The sequence below is a fragment of the Adiantum capillus-veneris genome, chromosome 29, assembly GCF_014529385.1.
Source record: "Adiantum capillus-veneris isolate H3 chromosome 29, ASM1452938v2, whole genome shotgun sequence".
In the NCBI taxonomy this organism is placed as follows: Eukaryota; Viridiplantae; Streptophyta; class Polypodiopsida; order Polypodiales; family Pteridaceae; genus Adiantum; species Adiantum capillus-veneris.
The window spans coordinates 73,421,419-73,443,703 of record NC_140959.1 but is presented as its reverse complement, the minus strand read 5'-3'; the positions used below and the strand labels follow the sequence as shown (position 1 = coordinate 73,443,703).

The window sequence follows — 22,285 nt, the reverse complement described above, 5'->3', positions numbered from 1 at the left end:
GAGATATCTTTGTAAAGTTATCAGTTAAGGATCAAATTTACAGCTTTGAAAATATCGATCTCAAGGTTTGGAGTAAGATGCTCAAGTCTCATTCTACATTTCGCATAACTGTCCAGAAACTTGTCTTGGTTATCAAGCATAATACCATCCCAAGACACATTACTGTACGTTACCAACTTAAAGTTCATTGATGCAATGTTAGTGTCTAAATACGTGTCTTTTGTTGAGGTAGAAATTGGCCGATCCCTATTAGGTTTACTTGAGAATAAACCAAGACTTGAGACCCCCAAGGCTTTTTGTGGAACACTTCAGTATATCCTTTTTAGGACAAAAGCACACAATTGTTCACAGAGACCAATGGTGTGGCTATATTTGAAATCTTGAATTAAGAAAACCCACTTGTACAAGTTGAATTTCTGTTGCATATCAAAAGTCGCTGATTTGGAGTACTCTCACCAAGAGAAGATTGTGTAGACATTGAATGGCTTTTTTGTGCTGAAAGTGCTGTTCATTTCAGCATGGGATATCGGTGGATGATGAACATGGCGGCACTCTTTTTGTATGGCATCTTCGTTCTACCAGGAGTTTTGCAAGGTTTGATTCATCATTCAGTAGAATTTTTTTGCAAATACTATCTTTGTATGCTAGCACTTTATAAGCGTCTCTTGTTGTTCATGTCATGGATGGCACAATGTAATTCATACCTTATTTCTATTTGAGTGAATCTTCATTGTGGATATGGATGTGCTCTTGGAGTCGCAAGTAATTTTGCTTCTTTGCGGCTTTTCTTGTGGGTAAAAGACCTTAATAAAAATAACGGTTACATTAATGGTATGCAACCATTTCTATGCTTGTAGAAGGGCTACAGTGTCACTTCACAGGACATAGAGTTGGACAGTGGGTTACACTGGGACTGGTGGTTCACACTAGACGGACCCTCTGGACGGACGTCTGGTCTGGGAGTGACACGGGGCAGGGTACCTACCGACGACCGACGGTGGCCTAGTGGACCTCGTGGCCAGGTCACCACATGGCTGACATTTATGAGCTGTTGGTGGCTCTTTACTGTGGTACATATGAGTAGTTGTTTGGGGCAGTTCTATTATCTTGTACGTAGTCGTCTAGAGCGGGTCTTACACTGAGCACTGCTTCACCATCCCTGCACATCTGAGCCTCGACACCCCATTTTGTACCTGTGAGCCTTGGGCTGGAGCTGAGTGTGCTGCCACGCCTGAGTCTGTACATGGTTCTTTGAGCTAGTCGAGTCCGCATGTTCTGGTCCACTGTTGTGTCTCTGTTGTTGTTATCCATTGTTCCTGTGTTTCATTCTGTTGAGAGAGTTTCCATTTGTTTGAGTGAGATTGTCGCGCACATTGCACTGAGGGGCACCCACACTGTAGAGAGCACGACACATTATCCGCGCTATAGGTGCTCTCATTTTGGCGATCACGGTGGGACCTCAACTGAAGTCTCACTCTGTTGAGTAGCTGGTTTCTTCGCTTCGCCTGCTTCGCCTGTGCAGCCTGTTGGTCTGGTCCAGTTTCACCCTTGACAGCTTAATCTAGCTGGTCTAGTCTCTCGCCTTGTTGGTTTGGTCCTCTCTCGCCCTGGTCCATCCAGTGCTCGTCCTGGTCTAGTCCTTCTCGTCCTTGGTCTAGTCCTTCCTCGTCCTGGTCCAGGCCAGGTGGTCTAGTCACTCGCCCTGGTCTAGTAGAGTCTAGACCAATGTTCACCCAAGTGAAGGTTGTCTGGCCCAAGTGAAGGTCTTCTTGCCCAAAGCTTGGTGGGGTTGGCGGTTACTGCATGACACATACAAGGAGGTCTTTGGAGTGTCAAAGTGCACTACTGAGTCCTCTGAAGTACTACCACAGACGACGTCAACCCTTGGTGCCCATTAGAAGCATATTAACCCCATCACCCATACCTACTCATACGGCTACCTCCATTCCTTCGACCGGTTCTACATCCTCCAGGTCACCTTCTCCGGTAAGGCTCTCCCCTATTCTGTTACAGCAAGCTAGTGAGCAACAAACTCAGGAGCAAGAGGCCATGGAGGAGCTCACAAGTGTTCTGGCAAAGGTGAACATCAAGTTCCCTACCTTTAAAGGTCTCTCCGCAGAAGATGCAGACGACCATGCTCGGAGGTTTGTCTCTCTTTGCAGAGGTCATGGCCTCAACAGAGAAGACGCATACCTGGTGCTCTTCCCGTCCACCTTGGATGGTCTTGCAGATAAATGGTACAGTCAGTTTGCTGAAAACCACTTTACTACTTGGACCATGTTAAGACAACAGTTCTGTGAAGCTTTCCGACCAGGGGATTATCAAGAGAAGATTCTAGATGAGTTGGCCAACCTGTTGCTCCAACCCAAGGAGACATTTGCAGAGCTCATGACTAGAACAAAGTCCCTGGTCGCCAAGCTGCCTCAACAACCAGGGGAATTCATGGTGAAGAAGTGGGTAGAGAAGGCTCTGCCTAAGACTTCTCAACAAAAGATTAGAGAAAGTCTCCGTCCTGAAGCGAGTCTGGAGGACTTTGTTGCTACTGCTACTAGAATAGAGGGAGCAAGAAGGCAATTCACTGACTCTCCTCAGTTAGATACTGCCCCTGTACTCATGGACAGTCCATCGGATCCCTTGACTTCGTTAAGAAGGGAACTAGAAGCCCTAAAGTTACAGCGAGCCCTTCACGAAGAGAGATCCTTCTCTCTCAGACAGGAGAAGCCTCCACATCAAGAGGCTTATGATCAACTTAAAAGAGAGTTAGAAGAGCTCAGGTCTCAGCAGAGACTAAGGCTATGGTATGGTGTAGTTCATGCCGCTCTCCAGGAAAATCCTCCACTGGACTGTCCCCTTCGCTCTTATTGCCATTTCTGCGAAAAATCGGGTCATGAAGATAAGGATTGCTACTATATAAAGGGATTGCACAAAATACAACGAAGTCTTGGTCCTACTCTCCAACAAGGGTTAGCACCAGCATCCAACATGGTTTCCCACTACAACCATCCCAACTACATGCCACCTTTGCTCAATACCCCTGCTATCCAAGGTATGTCAAGTACTTTCCCGACTCAAAGTTTTTATAATGCTAATGCCACCTCAACCCCTCAGAGCTTCTACACTTCAGCCTCCAACTCCATGCAGCAACCACCTCGTACCCCATTTCGTCCTTCCAATCGGCCCATACTCTGCTACAGACGCGGAGAATATGGGCATTATCAGAGCAAGTGTCCTTTACCTGAGGGGTCCCCTCCTTGTCGTCATTGCCCTGATTCGAAGGATCACTACAGTAAGGATTGTCCCACGCAAAGGGCATCCATGTCTTCAAGCTCGACTCAGAACCAGCAAGAATTCACCTTCCCGAAGATAAACTTGATTATTGTGAACACCGTGCCTCAACCATCACCTGCTACTCATGTGGTTAAGCCACTGCAAGAGGATGAGCCTGCTGGTGTCCTTACTCGGGCACAAAGAGCAGCTCTTGGTCTCAGTCTGCCCACAGGTCCACCTCGCCAGTCCTCACTTCCTCAAGCTGGTCTATTTGACCCAAAGGACGAGTCCTTCAAAATTGCTCAGAGCAAACCAACTTCCCTGTTATCTGACATTGATGGAGCCTTCTTGGAAGCAGTGGCTGACTTGGAACAGATTAAGGCCCCAAAGGGAGCCTAGTTCGAAGGTGCCCAGCCCACAGCAGAAGCCATCTTGAAAAATACTTTTCAGCAGGTGTCACTATACGATATGCTAAGGCTCGACGCCACACTTAGAAGTGACACCCTGTCAGTCATTCACTCTCTGTACCCAGGGGCTGGGCCTAGTGGCGGGCACCTCCCTGTACAGCCCTCAGAGTCTTATTTGATTTCCTATCCATCTGCTCTCCTCACCGATTATAAAAGTCCTTGTCTCACTGTATCTATTCTTGGGCACCAGCTATCCGGCGTCATCGTTGATGGTGGATCTGGAATTAATTTGATGCCCGAATTCACTATGATGGCCTTAGGTCTAAAGCCTACCCGACCTGCTCCTTTCACTGTTACATTGGCCGATCAGAGAACAGTCTACCCAGTGGGCATAGTCGACAAGGTGCCTCTGAAGGTACAAGATTTCACTTTCAACTTGGATTTTGTGGTAGTTAATCTTCCCCAAGTAGAGGGAGGTTATCCCTTGCTGATTGGTAGGCCATGGTTGCGACATACGAAAGCACTTCACGACTGGGGAAACGACGCCATGTGGATACATAATTCTGGCTCCTCGATGCAACCCATTCTCTTAGAAGGTGGTATGGATCCCGTGGTGCAGCAAGTTTCTTTGTCAATGGAAACCAAACCTAAACAAGAACAGCCTATTACATCTGAAGGGTCAGATGAAGATCTGCTCGAGTGGTTGGAGGCCACAAAATCTATGCCTTGTTATTGAGTCTCTATTCACTCTTCGCCTGAAAGAACACCCTCTTCAAATGATTCCACAGTAACTAAATCTAATGTGTCACCTGAGCCTATGAAGAAGCATAGCAGCAGTAAGAAACCTCCTCTACAGGAGTTCACCCCCCCTAAAACATCAACCCTTTTGGTGTCTGCTTCTTTGACCAGAAGAAAGCTCTCCTCTGTGTCTAGCAAACTCCCTTCTCAGAGCCCGTCCTGCAAGATGAATTCCAAGATCTTGATAGCTGTATTGCTCTTGATAGCTGAGTGCTCTTTGTTTGCCACTATCTACCCTCTGTCCCTCCCCCTCTCCCCCTCGCCCTCGCCCTACTCTCCCCCTCGCCTAGTCCCCATCACTACCCTCGCCCTCCCCCTTGCCCACTCGCCCCTACCCAACCTTTATTCACCCTACCCTTCCTCTCTCGTCCCTTCCCAATCCACCTCCAATTGGCCCCTACCCAAATCCCCCTCGCCCCTACCCTCTCCAATTGGTCCATACCCAATCCCAATCCCCTCGCCCCTACCCTCTCCAATCAGCCCCTACCCAATCCAATCGGTCCCTACCCTCTCCAATCGGCCCCTACCCAATCCAATCGGTCCTTACCCTCTCGAATTGGTCCCTACCCTCTCCAATCGGCCCCTACCCAATCCAATCGGTCCCTACCCTCTCCCATTGGTCCATACCCAATCCCAATCCCCTCGCCCCTACCCTCTCCAATTGGTCCATACCCAATCCCAATCCCCTCGCCCCTACCCTATCCAATCGGCCCCTACCCAATCCAATCGGTCCCTACCCCTCGAGTTGGTCCCTATCGCCCCTACCCTCTCCAATTGGTCCATACCCAATCCCAATCCCCTTGCCCCTACCCTCTCCAATTGGTCCATACCCAATTCCAATCCCCTTGCCCCTACCCTCTCCAATCGGCCCCTACCCAATCCAATCGGTCCCTACCCTCTCGAATTGGTCCCTACCCTCTCCAATCGGCCCCTACCCAATCCAATCGGTCCCTACCCTCTCGAGTTGGTCCCTACCCTCTCCCATTGGCCCCTACCCAATCCAATTGGCTCCCACCCCCTTAAGTCCTCGCCCCTACCCACCCCCCCCTCTCGCCCCTACCCACCCCCTTAAGTCCTCGCCCCTACCTACCCCCTCTCGCCCCTACCCTTCCCTCCCTTGCCCTCGCCCCTACCCACCCCCTCACCCTCCCCCTCACCTCCCCTCGCCCCTACCCACTCCCCCTTCCCCCTCGCCCCTATCTAGCCCTCCCTCCCCACCCTCGCCCCTACCTACCCCCCCTCGCCCCTACCCACCCCCTCCCTTGCCTCGGCCCTAACCAGCCCCCCTCGCCCTGGTCAGACTGGCATCCAGGTCAAAATGCTTGCTGGGAGCTCTATCCAGATGGACAGATGCCCAGTAACAAGACTGTTGGTGGAGGTGATGATGCCTTTAACACCTTCTTCAGTGAGACGAGATGGGAGCGGGAAAGCATGTTCCTCGAGCTGTGTTTGTTGATTTAGAGTCCACTGTGATTGATGAACCAACCTGGTTACTTACCCCAGAATTCACTTCATGCTTTCATCATATGCCCCAGTGATTTCGGCAGCTAAGGCCTATCATGAGCAGTTGTCCGTTGCAGAGATAACCAACGCATTTGAGCCATTGTCAATGATGGAAAAATGTGATCCTCGTCATGGTAAATACATGGCATGCTGCACAAAGGGGCAGAGAAATTTTGTGTAATCCTATCACAGCAGCAAGTTTGTGAACCTTTTTGGCTGTTTCCTTGGGGCTTTCAAGCATTCACTTGGTTGCCATCACAATGCCGTTACTGCTTTTCGTTTTGCCATTAAGATGGAGCTTAACCGCATCGCGTTATTACTTGAGCTTCTGATCATCCCTCTTTTCGACAATTTCATCTGCAAGTGTGGACCAGGTCATTTTCTTCTCACTATAGTTATGGAGGATAAAGATGCGTTGGATCCAAACCGAGCATATCTCTTTGCTGAGGAGCCTCAGTCTGTTTTGCGGATTGGGATTCTTGGACTATGCAATCATATTGGGTTCTTGCCTGCAGCCTATTCAAAGGCTTAAGGCGTTGCAAGCAGGACAGTGTTTTACTCCACTTTTGAGGCATGTAAGGTCATGGTTGGGCCTAGCACCTGCTTCAAGAAATGTACGGATGCAGTACCTAGTGGTTTTCTTTATAGTTTTTTTAGTATTCCTCTCACCGAGACGGTGAGCGATTTTGTGGCGGGCAACTTGTAGTAGGGCTACAGTGTCACTTCACAGGACATACAGTTGAACAGTGGGTTACACTCGGACTGGTTCACACTGGACGGACCCTCTGGACGGACGTCTGGTCTGGGAGTGACACGTGGCAGGGTACCTACCGACGACCGACGGTGGCCTAGTGGACCTCGTGGCCAGGTCACCACATGGCTGACATTTATGAGCCGTTGGTGGCTCTTTACGGTGGTACATATGAGTAGTCGTTTGGGGCAGTTCTATTATCTTGTACATAGTCGTCTAGAGCGGGTCTTACATTGAGCATTGCTTCACCATCCCTGCACATCTGAGCCTCGACACCCCATTTTGTACCTGTGAGCCTTGGGCTGGAGCTGAGTGTGCTGCCACGCCTGAGTCTGTACATGGTTCTTTGAGCTAGTCGAGTCCGCATGTTCTGGTCCACTGTTGCGTCTCTGTTGTTGTTATCCATTGTTCCTGTGTTTCATTCTGTTGAGAGAGTTTCCATTTGTTTGAGTGAGATTGTCGCGCACATTGCACTGAGGGGCACCCACACTGTAGAGAGCACGACACATTATCCGCGCTACAATGCTTTCAAGAGGTGTCCTGGACTGTAATGAGGCTTTTTTCAAATTTTTTTCTAGTAGAGCTCCAAGGTCACATGTCGAGCCTAGAGGGATCAATATGCCCTCTACAAATAAAGGTATTTCCTTTCAAACAATGGTAGTCATAATTTTTATCTCAAGTCCTGTTAGTGGTGTTTATGTGTAAAACCCTTTTGGCCTTTGTGGTGCAAGCAAGCCAAGCTTCTCTTCTTCTGGCTCTCTCTACCATGAGATTTTCCTTCTTTTCTCCCTTTCCAACTATGCTCGTGCCAACTGTTCTTTTTTAAGATATTCAGCATTCAGTACTTTTGCCTTCTTTTCTCCCTTTTGTCAATCAGCATTTAGTACTTTTGTCTTATGAGAGAAGAGATTGAAAGAGAGATGTATGAGCCTATGGAAGCTCGCAAGAATCATATGTGTGTACACATGAGAAAGGATCTCCCCATAGAATTGAGTGAATTTTGAACGGAGATGTAAATAGCCTTAATAGGAGAAATGCATGCCAATTTGAGGGTAAAGGTGAGTGTAATGAAATCTATGGTGTAAAAGAAATTGGATGATGTCCTTGCTACTTTTGAATCATGGAAACTGAAAAGGAAAACTACTTAAGTGATAAAGATGCTTTAATTGGTAATCTCAAGGGAGAACTTGCTGGATACAAGAGTAAGCTTGACATAAATGAGACATCTTAGAGCGGTAGAGTGGGTCCGTAGTTGACGTTACATGCAGAGAACGGATTGAGGGCATGGACTGATGTTGTTAAACAACTCGAGAAAAGCGCCAAATGGATAGAAGTGGCTTAAAAGCAAAAAGCAAGTCCCTCACCTTCTTCTTCCAGTATCACAAACGATACAGTAGAGAAAGATGCGATTGTTAAATGTACTAGTTGCGGGATAGAAAGAGGACAACAATTAAAAAGAGGCTACACTGGCTTTATGCATAAAAAGGGGGCAAAAGAAAACTCGTCCATAGATGCATGGCGAGTAGGGGAAGGATGCTTCAAAGGCGAGACCACTTATAATGAATTTTTTTGATTTTGACACACTTTGAAGGGCAAGAAATATTTTTGGAGGAAGATGTCACTCATGCTCAAGTAGCAACATAGAAAAGAACTCACGTCACGTATTCTCGACGAGAGATAGGAAACCGGTTCATAAAGCTAGATCTAGTCACCATGAACAATCTACTGATTTGAAGATTTAAAGTGTCCTATTACCAATCTAGTGTTAAACCTGTCCAGTGGGCTACAAACTGCCCCTGCTACATCGAAATGTGGGGAGACTCTCCCAACGAAAAACAAGATATGTACAAGATGGCTAAAAAAACAAGATATGTGAGAAGAAACAACCATACTGGTGGGTAGTACTGCCATCTAGGCACCCCATGAGCTGAAGAAGGGCCTTCGTGACCAGAGTCGCAAGAAGGCCTCGCGGCACTCCTGCAAACTGTCCCCTGAGTGTATGGATCAGCTCCAACCAAATGTCACGTACAGTCTCCGCCAATGGGATGGGATGGTTCGAACCTCCAAAATGCAGAAACGTCGGGCTCTCCAGATGAACCAAAGTGCTAGGCTGTAGATGAGCTCCCAACAACTCTGATCTCTCTCTGCTCCACTCTTGAGGTAAAAGCTTTGTGGGGGGTTGGAGTCTAGGCAGGCCCTCCTGAATCACAATCATCTTACTGAGTGAAGCCATCTCAAAGCGAAGTGTTGGGCCTGTGAGGGTGGACCAATGTACTAGCTAGTTGTTGAAAGTGCAGGCAACAGTCCAGGAATCCGAAGCCAAACCTGCTGTGCCATGGGGCAGTCCCACAATAGTGGCGTTGTGTCTCAAGTGTATGGTCACAGGTAGTAGATACTGTAGTGTGACCACTATGCACCAACCAATCTCCAATTCCAGTAGCTCGATGGGCAATTAGCCACTGGAACATAGTGTCTGCTGTCCCACAGGCACCCTCGAGTGTGCCAGAAATATCGTGAAACCTTCGTCGTGTGAATGGTCCGCTGCAAATAGGACTAGCATCTCTTTGTGCTGTCACTATGTGACATCCCAGCCGTGCTGTACATTGAAAAAAGGGGGTTCCTTGGTGAACGGCTGGAGTAAAAGGATCCCGCCAGAATTACTCCGTCAGGTCCCATTGCACTCGCACTAGGGGCGGCTCTCGCAAGCCCATAAACCGCTAGTGTCCTGACTTGAGCTGACGGTGTCACAAACTGGTGACGTGGCTGCCCGGTACACACATGCACTGCAAGCTGAAATACTGACGTGGCAAAGCTGTATGGCAGCCCCCCCAGAAAACGCGGAAATCCAGCCAATTTACGGCGCTGCTTTTTGCGGCAGTTTTGGCAGTTTTTAGCTACTTAGAAATTCTACGCTATGCTTGGGAAAATCTTACGCTAAGGCTGCTTTATTCAACGCAATGCAGTAGGAGAGTTTAAGTTGCTTTATTTTATTTTTAAGGGGCAGCTTTTATGGACCGCTTTTGGGGCTCTGCTTTTAGCATCCCGTGTAACTTATTTATTGGTGGTCTGGTCTCTCACTTCTCAGAGCATCTGGACGTAGAGTCTGAGAGTGAGTCCCGACCACTCTTGTGTACTTTGAGTTGTAGATTAATATAAAAAGAAATACCGAAAGGGGCACCAGTCTTTGGGGCCAATATCTCTAGGCACGGAACTCCACCGGGCCAGGTCGAATCAATTGTGAACTGTTTGAAGTGATTTATTGATGTGTCACGGTAGATTCTCGACTTGGAGTGTCCAAGCCTGTTACAGTGGTATCAGAGCAAGACAGATTTCTCTTCTACGGGAAATCCGACCTTTTTACGCGGCACTTATGGCTTCAGGCAGAGATCGGTCAACTTCCTCTCATCCGGAGATGCGGGAAGAGATCACAACGACGATTCACCCGAGGAGTACGGCCCGCCTCGGCCTACTCAGGCGGAGCTCGAAGAGATGGAGCGTCGACGATTGATCGGCGATGCAACAAAGATGATGCTTAATTTTGCAAAGGACGCAAAATATATGAGCGAGACCTCTTTTGATGAGGTGCACTCACAGTGGCGGCAGACCACAGAACCACCCCTCAAGCCGGCTCTCAAAAAACTTCCTACTACCAAGATGTACACAGAGCAAGAATTAGAAGAGGTGGTTGATGCACGAATTGCTTAGCTTTTTGACGCGCAAAACAAAGCTAAAAAGCATGACAAAAAGCAGAAGAAAGGCGTTGACTTCCCGGGTTATTTGGGTCGTCAGTCTACATTTGAATCAGCAAGAAAGTAGAAGAAGCGTGTTCGATTTGAAGGAGTACCCAATTCTTCTTCTTCTTCTTCTGGCAGTTCTTCTAGCTCATTTGACTCGAGCGAAGAAGACAGAAAAGGCAAAAAGCGAAGCAAAAAGCAAAGCTTTGGAAAGGGCAAGAAATAGGCAAAGAAGCCTAAATCTCGCCCTGTGGTTGATAGTTCTACAGAGGACTCGTCTTCAGATAGTTCGGACTGTGATGACAACAGCTTTTATGCAAAGAAGAAGAATTTTATAAAGCCAACCAGTATGACTTTCTGGAAGATAAAAGCAAGAAAGTTCGAGAGTTTAAGGAAGGTGGACAGTCAATTAAATTTGACACGTTTTCTGGTTATAGATGTTGCTAAATTGGCTTTATCTGATAGAAAAAAATTTCTTAATGAATAATTGGATTTATAAGTGAGAGGGTTTTCTCGCTTGGAACACCAAGAAAAATAATTCTAAATGAATTATTGGAATTTTAAATGAGAGGGTTTTTCTCACTGGAGATATCCGAGTACAGAGTATTCCTAGTGCGTCATTCAAAGAAATGACGGGAGCATTGTGAACGGGAATATCTGTAAGGCCACCAGGAACGGTTACTTCTGATGAGTCGGATGGGTGACAGGGAGCATCGGGAAGAAGTATCCGACCATCTAGGAACGGACATCTCTGATGCGTCATAGGATGGGTGACATAGAGCATCGTGAAGGGGATTGTACCGTAAGTTCGGTAGGAAAGGACTAGGTGATGGGTATTCCTGATGCGTCACAAGGTGGGTGACTGGTGCATCGGAAAGGGGATATCCATAGTTGAGAGGAAATCCGAACTGGAAAGAGGAATACGCGTAAAGACGCAAGCACAAGAATAAAGATGGGTTTTGAGAATCTTTTCTTAAAAAGTGGAATATTTTAACGAGTTTTCCGGGAAGAGCATACGCTTTCCCGCGAGGAATCTATGTCTGCATTGCATTTGTGCATGTGGTTGCATCCAGGGACGCCTGGGAAGTGTTGTGAAAAGCATTGTTTTAAACTTATAAGGTTTTATTGAGTTTTTGGGTAGGTTTAGACCAATTTTAAAATATGCCGGCCGCCCACTTAATAAGTGGGCAGCCACTTAGAAAATAAAGCAACAAAACCAGCCAGCGAATTCTCTCTCCCTATTTCGGGTTTAAAAAAAAAAAAAAAAAAAAAACGGCCGCGATCTCTACGCGAGCAGCTACTCGTGCCGTGGCCAAGGAGCTATAAAAGCACCACATGTCCTCATTGAAGGAGGAGTTACCAACGTCAGCAAGAGAAGACTCTATCACCAGATAACGCAAGAGATCGCGAGACTACGAAGCACGGAAGTCGCTTTTCCCACGCAAGAGCGATAGGTATCTATTGTGGATTCGCCATACGAATTGTTGTCGTGTGTTTGCCTGTGTGTTTGCAGGTACTTCATCGCGAAGGAGAAGCGAGAAGGCTTCAGCCTACGCTTGGGAATTCCGGGAACGGAATTCGGAAATTGTCTGCGGAGTCTCGACTCCGAGTACAGACGGAAAAAGGATTGAGAGCTCGTCTCTCGGATTTCCCTTACGGGAAGGAACGACCATCGAGTCAGAGAATTAGAACGGAGGGGTTTTCTCTGGTTCTTGTGCTTGTAAAAAGATTCTCCCTAATAAAGGATTCTCTTTAAGGGGGGGGGGGGGGACCAGCCCATCTTCTGGTCCCAAGTACTGTGTCGATCTTCTCACTCTCTCTCTCTATCTATTTCTCTCTATATCCTTTGGCTTCAATATTAAGTGATAAATTCTATTTATCCGAGTATATTTTATATTGTTATGTGCTCCCGTTTGTGACAATAGAGATGCTTCGAAGGCTTTGTCTTTTATACAGCAGTTTGACATAGCTTTCTCAGGAGGGCGTTACTCAAAGCACTCTAAGATTCGGAGGGCTGCCTCTTACTCTAAGGGGAATGCTCGAACTTGGTGGTCCACGCTTCTATTAAACAAGACAGCGCCAGTTAAATGGCTGAAATTCAAAAGGCTTTTTATTTCTTCTTGGTTGACTTGAGCGTATGAACGCGATATACGAACTGCTTGGAACCATCTTCGGATGACCAAGAAGGATACAGTGGACGCTTATTGCGAGAGATTCTGGAGCTCTTTTCTACCCGCCTCTTCATTTAAGAAGATCTCGTTCAAGGAACAAATTGAGCGGTTTACCTTGGGTCTTCCTATAGAGATCCGAGATCACTGCTTAGAACAAAAGTCAGCTTCCATACAGGAGTTGATGAGTCGTGCGAAATTGGGTTTTGCCATTCAGTCAGGCAATTTGACCTACCCCACAAATGAGATCATGACGCAAAGGGCCGAACAAACTTCGACAAATGAAAGTAGAAAGAGGAAGAGCAATCTAGAAAAGAAAGAAAAGAATACAAGACCCCTTCATAGAAGCTTCGGGGAAGCTAGAGTGTGGTTGTATAGGTGTTTGGGTACTTTTTAGAGGCTGTAACAGTGAAAAACACTGCTTTGCGTTTTCTCGCTAGCCCACAGAAAAACTCCAAAATTACATGGGAAGTCACCTCTAACTTGTACTTTTGGTCTATATAGGTTATAGAGCGGTTATGCTGTCGAAATTGGGCCAAATTCCGAAGTTACAGCCCTAGATAGGTTTGGACAGCTGGTAAAGTTGCTTGGGGATTTCCCATCTCAATCAAATAAAGAAATACCGCAAGGGGCGCCAGTTTTTGGGGCCAACAGGGTGTCGGTCAGCATTGCGCAGGGCATTCTAGCCGCTGGACGCAAGTGTTGAGTCTCTTTCTTTTCCATCAGTACTCTTGTGTGTAATTAACAGGTTGTACATTTGGTACCCGCCCTTTATTGTGTATTGGCTGGTTTTAGAGAGCCTATACATGGAGTCAATCTAGCACTGTATGCATAGCCTAGTCTGTGTGATCCCTGCCACACAATGGAAAAGAGAAACCGACCGTTGTGTCCAATGCATTTGCATCTCTGGCTTCTAAGAAAAGAACATGTACTCTGAAGCAAGTTTCCTCAAGGTTAGAAAATGGGTCGCCAAGGAAGCATGTAGAGTTGTCGTCGCAAAATTCTCAACACGGGTGAATGTCAAAACTGGTCAACCATCGCAGGACTAACTCAAAAGGGAAGTGCGTATCAAAAGTGGTGTCCTCAGATAGGGCTGTCCCTCCCGCTGTAGAAGAGTGTCCAATCGTCTGAATTCATTGAGGAACCATCAAATGATTCCCTTGCTTCGTTGGAACCCTCATATGCACTATCATTCGATTCCCTTTCTTCTCCGGAATCCTTTGATGAACTTTCATTTGGTTCCCTTGGTTCATTGGAGTCCTTGGATGTTCTATCATTTGATTCCCTTACTTCTCTGGAATCCTTTGATGAACTTTCATCCGGTTTCCGTGATTCATTCTCTTCACCAAAAGACTCTTGCCTTGTTGAGGTGGACACTAGCTTGTCCGTATAGTAAGTCAATGAGCCAAGACGCATTCCAAAACCTTGCTTGGCATGTCCAATAAGTCTCTGAATAGAGTCAGACTTCTGTTGCGGACAATATTGTCGAATCTCTTTTGGCAAACACAACAAAACCGCTTAATTTGGTCCCCCAAAGTGACTCTCTGAAATGAGGACATCGGCGAAAAGGTATCCCAAAACCTTTAGCAGTAGTCATCCAACGTGTTTTCTTAGTCATTTTGTCACAAGATGGGCACCACGTGCCAATAGAAAAGAACAGACTGAACAGATTTTTAGCACTTAAATAACAACTGAACTGAAAGAGAGACGACACGCGACAAGGAGTGGCAAGATTCCACCCTAGAGAGTATTAGCCCCAAACCTTGGCGCCCCTTTCGGTATTTCTTTATATTGCATCATCAAAGTACAAGCCGGTACTCCAGACTCTGCACTTCTCCAAGAAGCATGCCAGAGAATGAGCCCTAACCTCATATTTAAAGGCCCTTGGCTTGAAAAGCAGTTAAAGTGAAAAGCCTTCAAAACTCAAAAGCTTTTGGTCCAAAAGCAAAGCCAGAAAGCTGCCATCGTAAATCACGGAAATCCGTTCAACTTGCCACGTCATTAGTCAGCGCAAATTTCGAAAATCTGCCTGCTGCCCTTAGGGTTAGGTTAGGGTTTTTGCAGTTTTAGGTTAGGGTTTCCAGAATTAGGGTTTCAGCAGTTAGGGTTTTGGCATAAATTAGGGTTAGGGTTTCTGCTCTCGGGCAACCACATCATCACCTTGTGACAGTTTAGGCCCCTCGGCCACATCTGTAAGTTGGCTCCATTCTTTAGGCTTTGACACGTCAGCAGTTTGTTACATCTCCCCTTCTTGAAAGAGAGTAATCGTCCGCGATTACAGTATATCTGCAAAGCAACTCAAGTTAGCTCAAAAATTTCAAAGGGTCATTCCGAGGGACAATCAGTTTGCTCTTTTTATTAAGGAGTTAGCTTCTCCTTTCTGCTCTTTTGATCAAGGAGTTAGCTTCTCCTTTCGGTATTTCTTTATATTGCATCACCGGTACTCCAGACTCTGCACCTTCTCCAGGAAGCATGCCAGAGAATTAGCCCTAACCTCATATTTAAAGGCCCTTGGCCTGAAAAGGAGTTATACTGAAAAGCCTTCAAAACTCAAAAGCTTTTGGTCCAAAAGCAAAGCCAGAAAGCTGCCAGCGTAAATCACGGAAATCTGTACAGCTTGCCACGTCATCAGTCAGCGCAAATTTCGGAAATCTACCTGTTGCCCTTAGGGTTAGGGTTAGGGTTTTTGCAGTTTTAGGATTAGGGTTTCCAGAATTAGGGTTTGCAGGTTTTAGGGTTAGGGTTTCCAGAATTAGGGTTTGCAGGTTTTAGGGTTAGGGTTTCCAGAATTAGGGTTTCAGAAGTTAGGGTTTTTGGCAGAAATTAGGGTTAGGGTTTCTGCTCTCGGGCAACCACGTCATCACCTTGTGACAGTTTAGGCCCCTCGGTCACATCTGTAAGGCTTTGACACGTCAGCAATTTGTTACACATTTTCAAATGATGCCAACCTGTGATGACATCTTCTTCATATTCTTCCAATATCCAAGCTGAAGCGAACATTCTCTTGAATTTTACCCACTTCGTAGGTGCTTCTTTGTGTAACAACAGAGTAGACTACCGTGTCTGTGCATTTCCTTGCAAGTAAGATGTTGCCCTTCGCGTTCTGAGAACTGACTTCTTGAGAAGGCAACGTCAAATTGTATAAACTCAAGGGCAGAATGGTGTCTTGGTAGCCTGAAAACGTGTCAAACCTGATTGCTTGACCTCCATCCTTGAACTCCTTGGTCTTCTCTTTGTTTTTCTCACTATCAGAAGAGGACGGGCTCTCCTCCTCTTATGTGCTAGATGGCCTCCCATGCCTTCTAGACTTTTTCAAAGATCTGCTTTTCTGGCTCTCTCTCTGCTTCTTCTGCCTATTTCATCCTCTATGGAGCTAGAGGACAACGAATTGTTGGAACTCTCTGAAGACAAAGAAAAATCTGAGTCATCCTCGAAACGAACACGCTTCTTGGATCTGCTTATCACCTCGAGAGTTGATTTTCGAACCAAATAACTAGGAAAATCGTCCGATTTTCTCTTGTTACAAAGTGCTTTAAGCCCTTTCTTAACTGGTTCATCTTCTTTTCAAGAGCTTGTCAAATTCTTTCTTCGAGTATAGTTTCCGCTTTTCAGCTCTCGGCTTTCTTTTAGCTTGCTTCCCACTTTGAGAGGCGAATCGACGGTCTCTCACCATCTCGAAAGAATCTCATCCATTGAGGTGCTTCACACATTTCCGGCTTCCGAAGTACTTGATCAATGTTTTTACACACCTGACAACCTGCAGTTGACGTTTGTAGTCACAAAATGATGACGTGGTAGTGCTCGGACATGTACACACACCCTAATAAAGTTGTCCCAACTCTAGGGATTATTGGCGAGGGGCACAAAGTGACACTAGGGGCATTAAATTAAAGAAAGCGGCTGGTGACGTGGCTGGCGTACAGATTTTTGCGAATTGCACTGGTTGTACGGATCTCCGCAAAACGTGTTGATTGTACGGATTTCCGCAAATCAAACTGCCAGCTTTTGGATATTATTGCTTTTGAGTTTGAGAAGCTTTTGGGGCTCTTCTTTTAGCATCCCTTGTAAATTGTTTATAAGTGGCCTTAGGGGCTCACTTCTCAGAGCATTTGGAGGCAGAGACTGAGAGTGAGCACCCGCGGGCTCTTTGTACTTTGCTCACAGATTTATATAAAAGTAAATACCAAAAGGGGCGCCAGTTTTTGTGGCCAATAGCTTTTGGCACGGAACTACGCCGTGCCGTGTTATCTCTTGTGAACTGTTTTGAGGTGAATCTCTGTTGTGTCGTGGCAGAATCTTGACTCGGGGTGTTCAAGTTTGTTATAGTGGTATCAGAGCACGACCAATTTCTCTTCTACTGAAAAATCCGAGCCCTATTTTCACGACACTTATGGATTCCAACAAGAATGAGTTGACTTCTTTTGCATCTGGTGATGCGGGAGGAGATCATGCAGAAGATTCTAACGATTTAACAGAGGAAGAGTACGGGCCACCTCGGCCTACTCAGTACAACTTCAAGAGATGGAACGTTGACAGCAGGTTGATGAGTGCACAAAGCAGATGATTAAATTTGCGAAAGACCCTCAGTTTGCAAATTTTTTGTCTCAGCAATCCATCACTGAAGTGCTCACTCAGTGGCAGAAAGCCACTGAACCACCAATCAAACCGGCACTCAAGAAACCTCCTTCTCCGTGGATGTTTACAGAACAAGAACTTCAGGAGGTGGTTCAGACTCAGATCAGTCAGCTTTTGGATACCCAAAATCTTTCCAAAAAGCAAGTGAAAAAGCGCAAGAAGGGGACTGACTACCGTGGTTATTTGGGCCGTCAATCTTCTTTTGCATCTGCAAGAAAGCAGAAGAAGCGTGTACGCTTTGAAGGATACCCAGTTCTTCTTCTTCCTCTTCTTCTTACAGTTCTTCTAGCTCTTCGGACTCGAGCGAGGAGGACATAAAGGGAAAAAAGTGAAGCAAAAAGAAAAGCTTCGGAAAGGGCAAGATAAAGGCAAAGAAACCCGGATTCCGTCTAGTTTCTGACAGCTCTACAGAGGAGTCATCCTCTGACAGTTCGGACTCCGATGACCATATGTTTTATGCAAAGAAGAAGCACTTTTACAGAGCCAACCAATATGACTTCCTTGACGACAAGAGCGAGAAAGCAAAAGAATTCAAAGAAGGTGGACACTCGATAAAACTTGAATCCTTTTGTGGATTCCGAGATGCTCCGAGGGCTTTGGCCTTCATCCAGCAGTTTGACATAGCTTTCCCTGGAGGGCACTACTCAGAGCACTCCAAGATTAGGAGTGCATCTTTTTTCAAAGGACATGCTCGAACATGGTGGTCCACTCTTCTTCTGAGGAAAGAAGAAGAAGCCTTTTGAATTTCAAGTGGTTGAAATTCAAAAGGCTCTTTATTTCTTCTTGGCTGACCCGAGAGTACGAACGGGATATACGAACCTCTTGGAACCATCTTTGGATGACCAAGGGAGATTCTTTGAACGCTTATTGCGAGAGGTTTAGGGACTCTTTTCTACCACCCTCTTCATTTAAGAAGGTCTCTTTTAAGGAACAGATTGAGCGGTTTTGATGCGGACTCCCTATAGAGATCCGAGACTACTGCTTGGAACAAAAGTCAAATTCTATCCAAGAATTAATGGGTCATGCGAAACGGGGTCATCTCTTGTGAACTGTTTTGAAGTGAATCTTGACTTGGGGTGTCCCAAGTTTGTTACATTTGTACTCTGCTCTAGCAAAATTCCCAATCGAAAATTCGCCTAAATCTCTATTGGTTTCTTCAGTATGCACTCTGGAACTCAACTTTTCTTCATCTCCCCGCAAACCCAAGGTCAGAGGGGTGTTGTCTCTATTAGATTCTCCGTGAGAACTTGTGTGCTGTTGAAAGGATTGGATTCTTCCTAGAAGAAGAATCGTTCTGAGGTCTAATACCACTGCTACAAACTTGGACACTCCAATCTAAAAATCAATAGCAACCCACGAACAGAAATTGCTAATCACTGAACTTTACGAAAGAGAGAAGGAGAGTCCACATGGCACAACGGAGTGCCGAGCCAAGACGCACTGGCCTGAAAGATTGGCACCCCCTCTTTATTATTATGCTCGCAAAGTACAACTCTTAAGGGTCCAACTCTCTCCGAGACTCTCTGCATCCAGATGCTCTGCAAAAGAGTGACTCCAAGGGCACTTATAAACAGTACAAGGGATGCCCAAAAACAAAGCCCCAAAAGCACATAATCCCAAAAGAAACTGCAACCAAAGGCAATTGGCCTCAAAAACTTACGTAAACTGCCCAAAAACAGCCAGCAGCACAAATCTGTACAGCCTGCCACGCCAACATATCAGCGTGATTTATAGAACCTCAGCCAGAGATTAAGCTTTTGATTTTTAACGTTTTAGGCCCCTTGACCGGTGTTAAGGTTTTAGGATTTTAGGCCCCTCGATCGGTGTTTTTTAAGTTCTTCAAGTTAGTAGGGGTTAGGTTTTTTTTAATTCCCTACCCTTATAGGCCTCTCGCCTAAATCTTCAAGATTCAAAACTTCCTTTGTTCTTCAGTTTCAATTTCTCTTGTCCTCTCGGCCATTTCTTTCCAGTTGGGCACGCCACGTCATCACTCTATGAGACAGAGGACATCGACACGGTTATGTAGCGACCGATGCAAGCCTCTCCGGATTCTAATACACATATCCACCATTTTGTATGTAAGGTGCAACGGAAGTGAATGTTGACTTTGCTCAAGATGAGTGCTCCGAATTGTGCTCAAGGGTTCCTTTTACTTACGGAAGGGAGAGCCTTCCGTCGGAGAGCCTTCCGTCCATTAGAGAGAGAATGCAATGATCGTAGACAAAGTGAGAGAGAGAGAGAGAGAGAGAGAGAGAGAGAGAGAGAGAGAGAGAGAGAGAGAAGAATACGACACTAGACGGTTCTCAAACCCTCCTCCAAGGGCCCCCCTCTCTATGGCGAGAGAGGTCTATGCTATAGATTGCACAAATCTGGTACAATGGTCTAGATGCAATGGACTTGCCGACGATGTCGACGACAATGATGATGGCGACGAGACGGGGTGAAATCTGGAAACAGTAGGGGTTGAAATGTGCAAATCTGCTATCTGCTGAATTGTGACACTGTGTCGGCGAGGACGGCGATGGTGACGACACGACGACGATGCGCTGAAAATGTAGATGCTGAAATCTGCGAACAGCGAGCTGAAACTGAAAACGCTGGCTGATTTTACCGTGCGGCGAGGATCTGTTGTCAGAAGGTGAGATCTGCAAGGTTTGGGACTTGATCTGCGGTGTCTAACTGCTGAAAATAGAAAACGCTGATGCTAGGGCTGATTCTGTCGCCGGGAATCTGCAAAACGCTGATGTTGGTCTGCAATTGCAAAAACACTAGGCCTGTTATACTGTGATCTGCTAATGCCAGGGCTGATCTGTAATCTGCAAAACGCTAGGGATGATTTTGCTGAAAAACGCTAGGTGGTCTTGTTGGCTGAAAAAACACTAGGTTGTCCCGTCGGGTCTTGCTGAGAAGGTGCATTGCCAGACACTGGGTCTCTGTTGCCTCTAGTGCCAAAAAATGCTAGCGCTAGCTTTTCTTATATATCCACTTAGCCAATTTGCCCTACCCAGTTTCCCAACAAAGTTACTTCTTGATAATAAATGAAAAATGGCTAAAATAGGGAAAATGGGTTCTGTGTACTGTAAAATGCTCATGATGGCTACTGATTGTCATGTTGATGATCATGTTGTGTGCAACCAGAGGATATGCAACTACTCTAAGTGCCTGGACATGCATGGCCTATGCATGCAGGGCCTGCTCACAAGCTCACAAAGGTGCCAGAACACTTCGTAAGTTGACCTGAACCCTAGACTTGAAGTAGCTTGTCCACATGCACATACGGTTAGATGTGCACGTGATATCCCCTCCTTTTTGAAGATGGCGTCGAGGGAGATCGCCAACAATGTCTAGAATCTGGGGAAGGACTCTTCGCCAGCCCACTCTGATACGTGAGTCATGCGATACTTGAACTTCATAAAGGTCTGCAACACTTGCTTCTGTGGGCCACGCTGAAAGCGACACAAAATGATTTGTGGCTGCTTCAATTCTACAACTACGTCTATGGATGTAGATCCACCTTCTTCAAGAATCTCCGAGGAGGAAAATTCTTGAAACCGCTTCCAACACAAAATCATGAACATACCCATTCCATGTAGAGTGATTGGAAAAACACTATGCTTCCTAAATGATTGTGCATGCAATTGAGATAAACCAAGTGACGGAGTGCCAAACTGCTCACCAAACACACGCAAACAATGAATCTTGACTTTTCGGATCTAAATCTATCAACTGTGGTAAATCATAATGAAAATGCCAATGCTTGATGGAAAAATTTTCCTGTGCTCTTTCTGAGACTGTGTCATGCAAACTGTTGTTCTTTTCGATAGAAATCCGCATACATCCGTGCTCATCCATGAGTGAATCATGTGCATCGTACAATACGGCATGCCTGTGGAAAGGGAACACGTAAAGACGGTGACGAAAATACAAGAAATCGTCACGAATGAAACACTCGAACAATGCGTGTTGACTAATCATGCGAACACATAATACTTCTTGAGTGGGTTCCTTAGATCTCGACTCGAGAGCCAAGATGAGGAACAATGAGGCTAGCTTCACTAGAAAAAGCATCAACCAAACCATCATCCTTGTGAACAATCACATCAATCACATCTTTATCATGCAACTCATCATGCTTGTGAATAATCACATCTGTATCATTCAAATCATGTGTATTGTGCTTTGGAGAAGAAAAGACTGAGAGAGTCTCCTTCTCCTTTTTCTTTTCAAGCTTCGCCTGCACATTAGAAACGAGAGATGAAGAATGAACAACTCTCTCCCCACGAATGACAATGGGAGAGTCACTTTTGGCATTGAAAGTGAAAGTATTGTCCGCCCAATCAATGAGAGGGTTATGCTCACAAAACCAATGCCAAGAAGCATTTCACATCCTGAAAGAGGAGACACTACAAATTTTCTGTGGAAGGACACTTGTTGAACCGTGAATAACACATCAAGGCACTCTCCTGTAATGAGAGAGTCCATATCGGGAGCGAAGCCCGACACCTCAAAAAGAGATGTCTTGCGAACCTCCAAGCGGGTTCTTTCGACAAGAGAGACACCATGCATACTACCAGAATCAAACAAGACCACCATGTGTTGACCATTCACACACTTCATGAGGGACTCATCAATGATAGGATCATGAGAAACTTGGGACACATGAGTGTTCTTATTTATGGCATTAACAGAGGATGTGGGTTCTTTAGATTTGTTAGATTCAATCTTAGGACATGTTTTCTTTATACGACCTTTGATGTGACAGTGATAACATCGAACTTCCTTAGAATAAATGACTTGTTCTTCTGCCGTGATGTATCCTCCTATGATTCCTTGTGCAACATTTATATGTGGGGTGAGCTTAGGTTTAGCAAGTGTGTTAGCTTTACCCTTAGATTCATTTTGAGTGTTCTTTTTTGAAAGACTAGATGAAGATTGGCTAGAAGAGTTACCGTTCTTACCATTCTTACCGTTCTTACCGTTTTGAGGGTTCTGAGGAGTCTGAGAGGTACTTTTGAGACGACT

The 22,285-nt window shown here is 45.9% G+C and overlaps 2 protein-coding genes across 4 annotated transcripts in view; both read left to right on the top strand.

Annotated features, from left to right (window-relative positions):
• Window positions 1-22,285, top strand: part of LOC147419401 (putative isoprenylcysteine alpha-carbonyl methylesterase ICMEL2) — a 68,610-nt gene that overhangs the window by 30,639 nt on the left and 15,686 nt on the right. The window contains exon 2 of one of the 3 annotated variants that reach the window (XM_086505896.1): window positions 518-594. The exons of the other annotated variants lie outside the window; for them this stretch is intronic. Coding sequence (XP_086362022.1) covers window positions 518-594 — 77 coding nt within the window. The remainder of the gene's footprint in view (window positions 1-517; window positions 595-22,285) is intronic. 3 annotated transcript variants of the gene reach the window in all.
• Window positions 2,050-17,192, top strand: LOC147419402 (uncharacterized). The gene is made up of 2 exons (XM_086505257.1): window positions 2,050-2,669; window positions 16,922-17,192. Exons 1-2 carry the CDS (start codon window positions 2,050-2,052, stop codon window positions 17,190-17,192), a joined length of 891 nt encoding a protein of 296 aa, XP_086361383.1.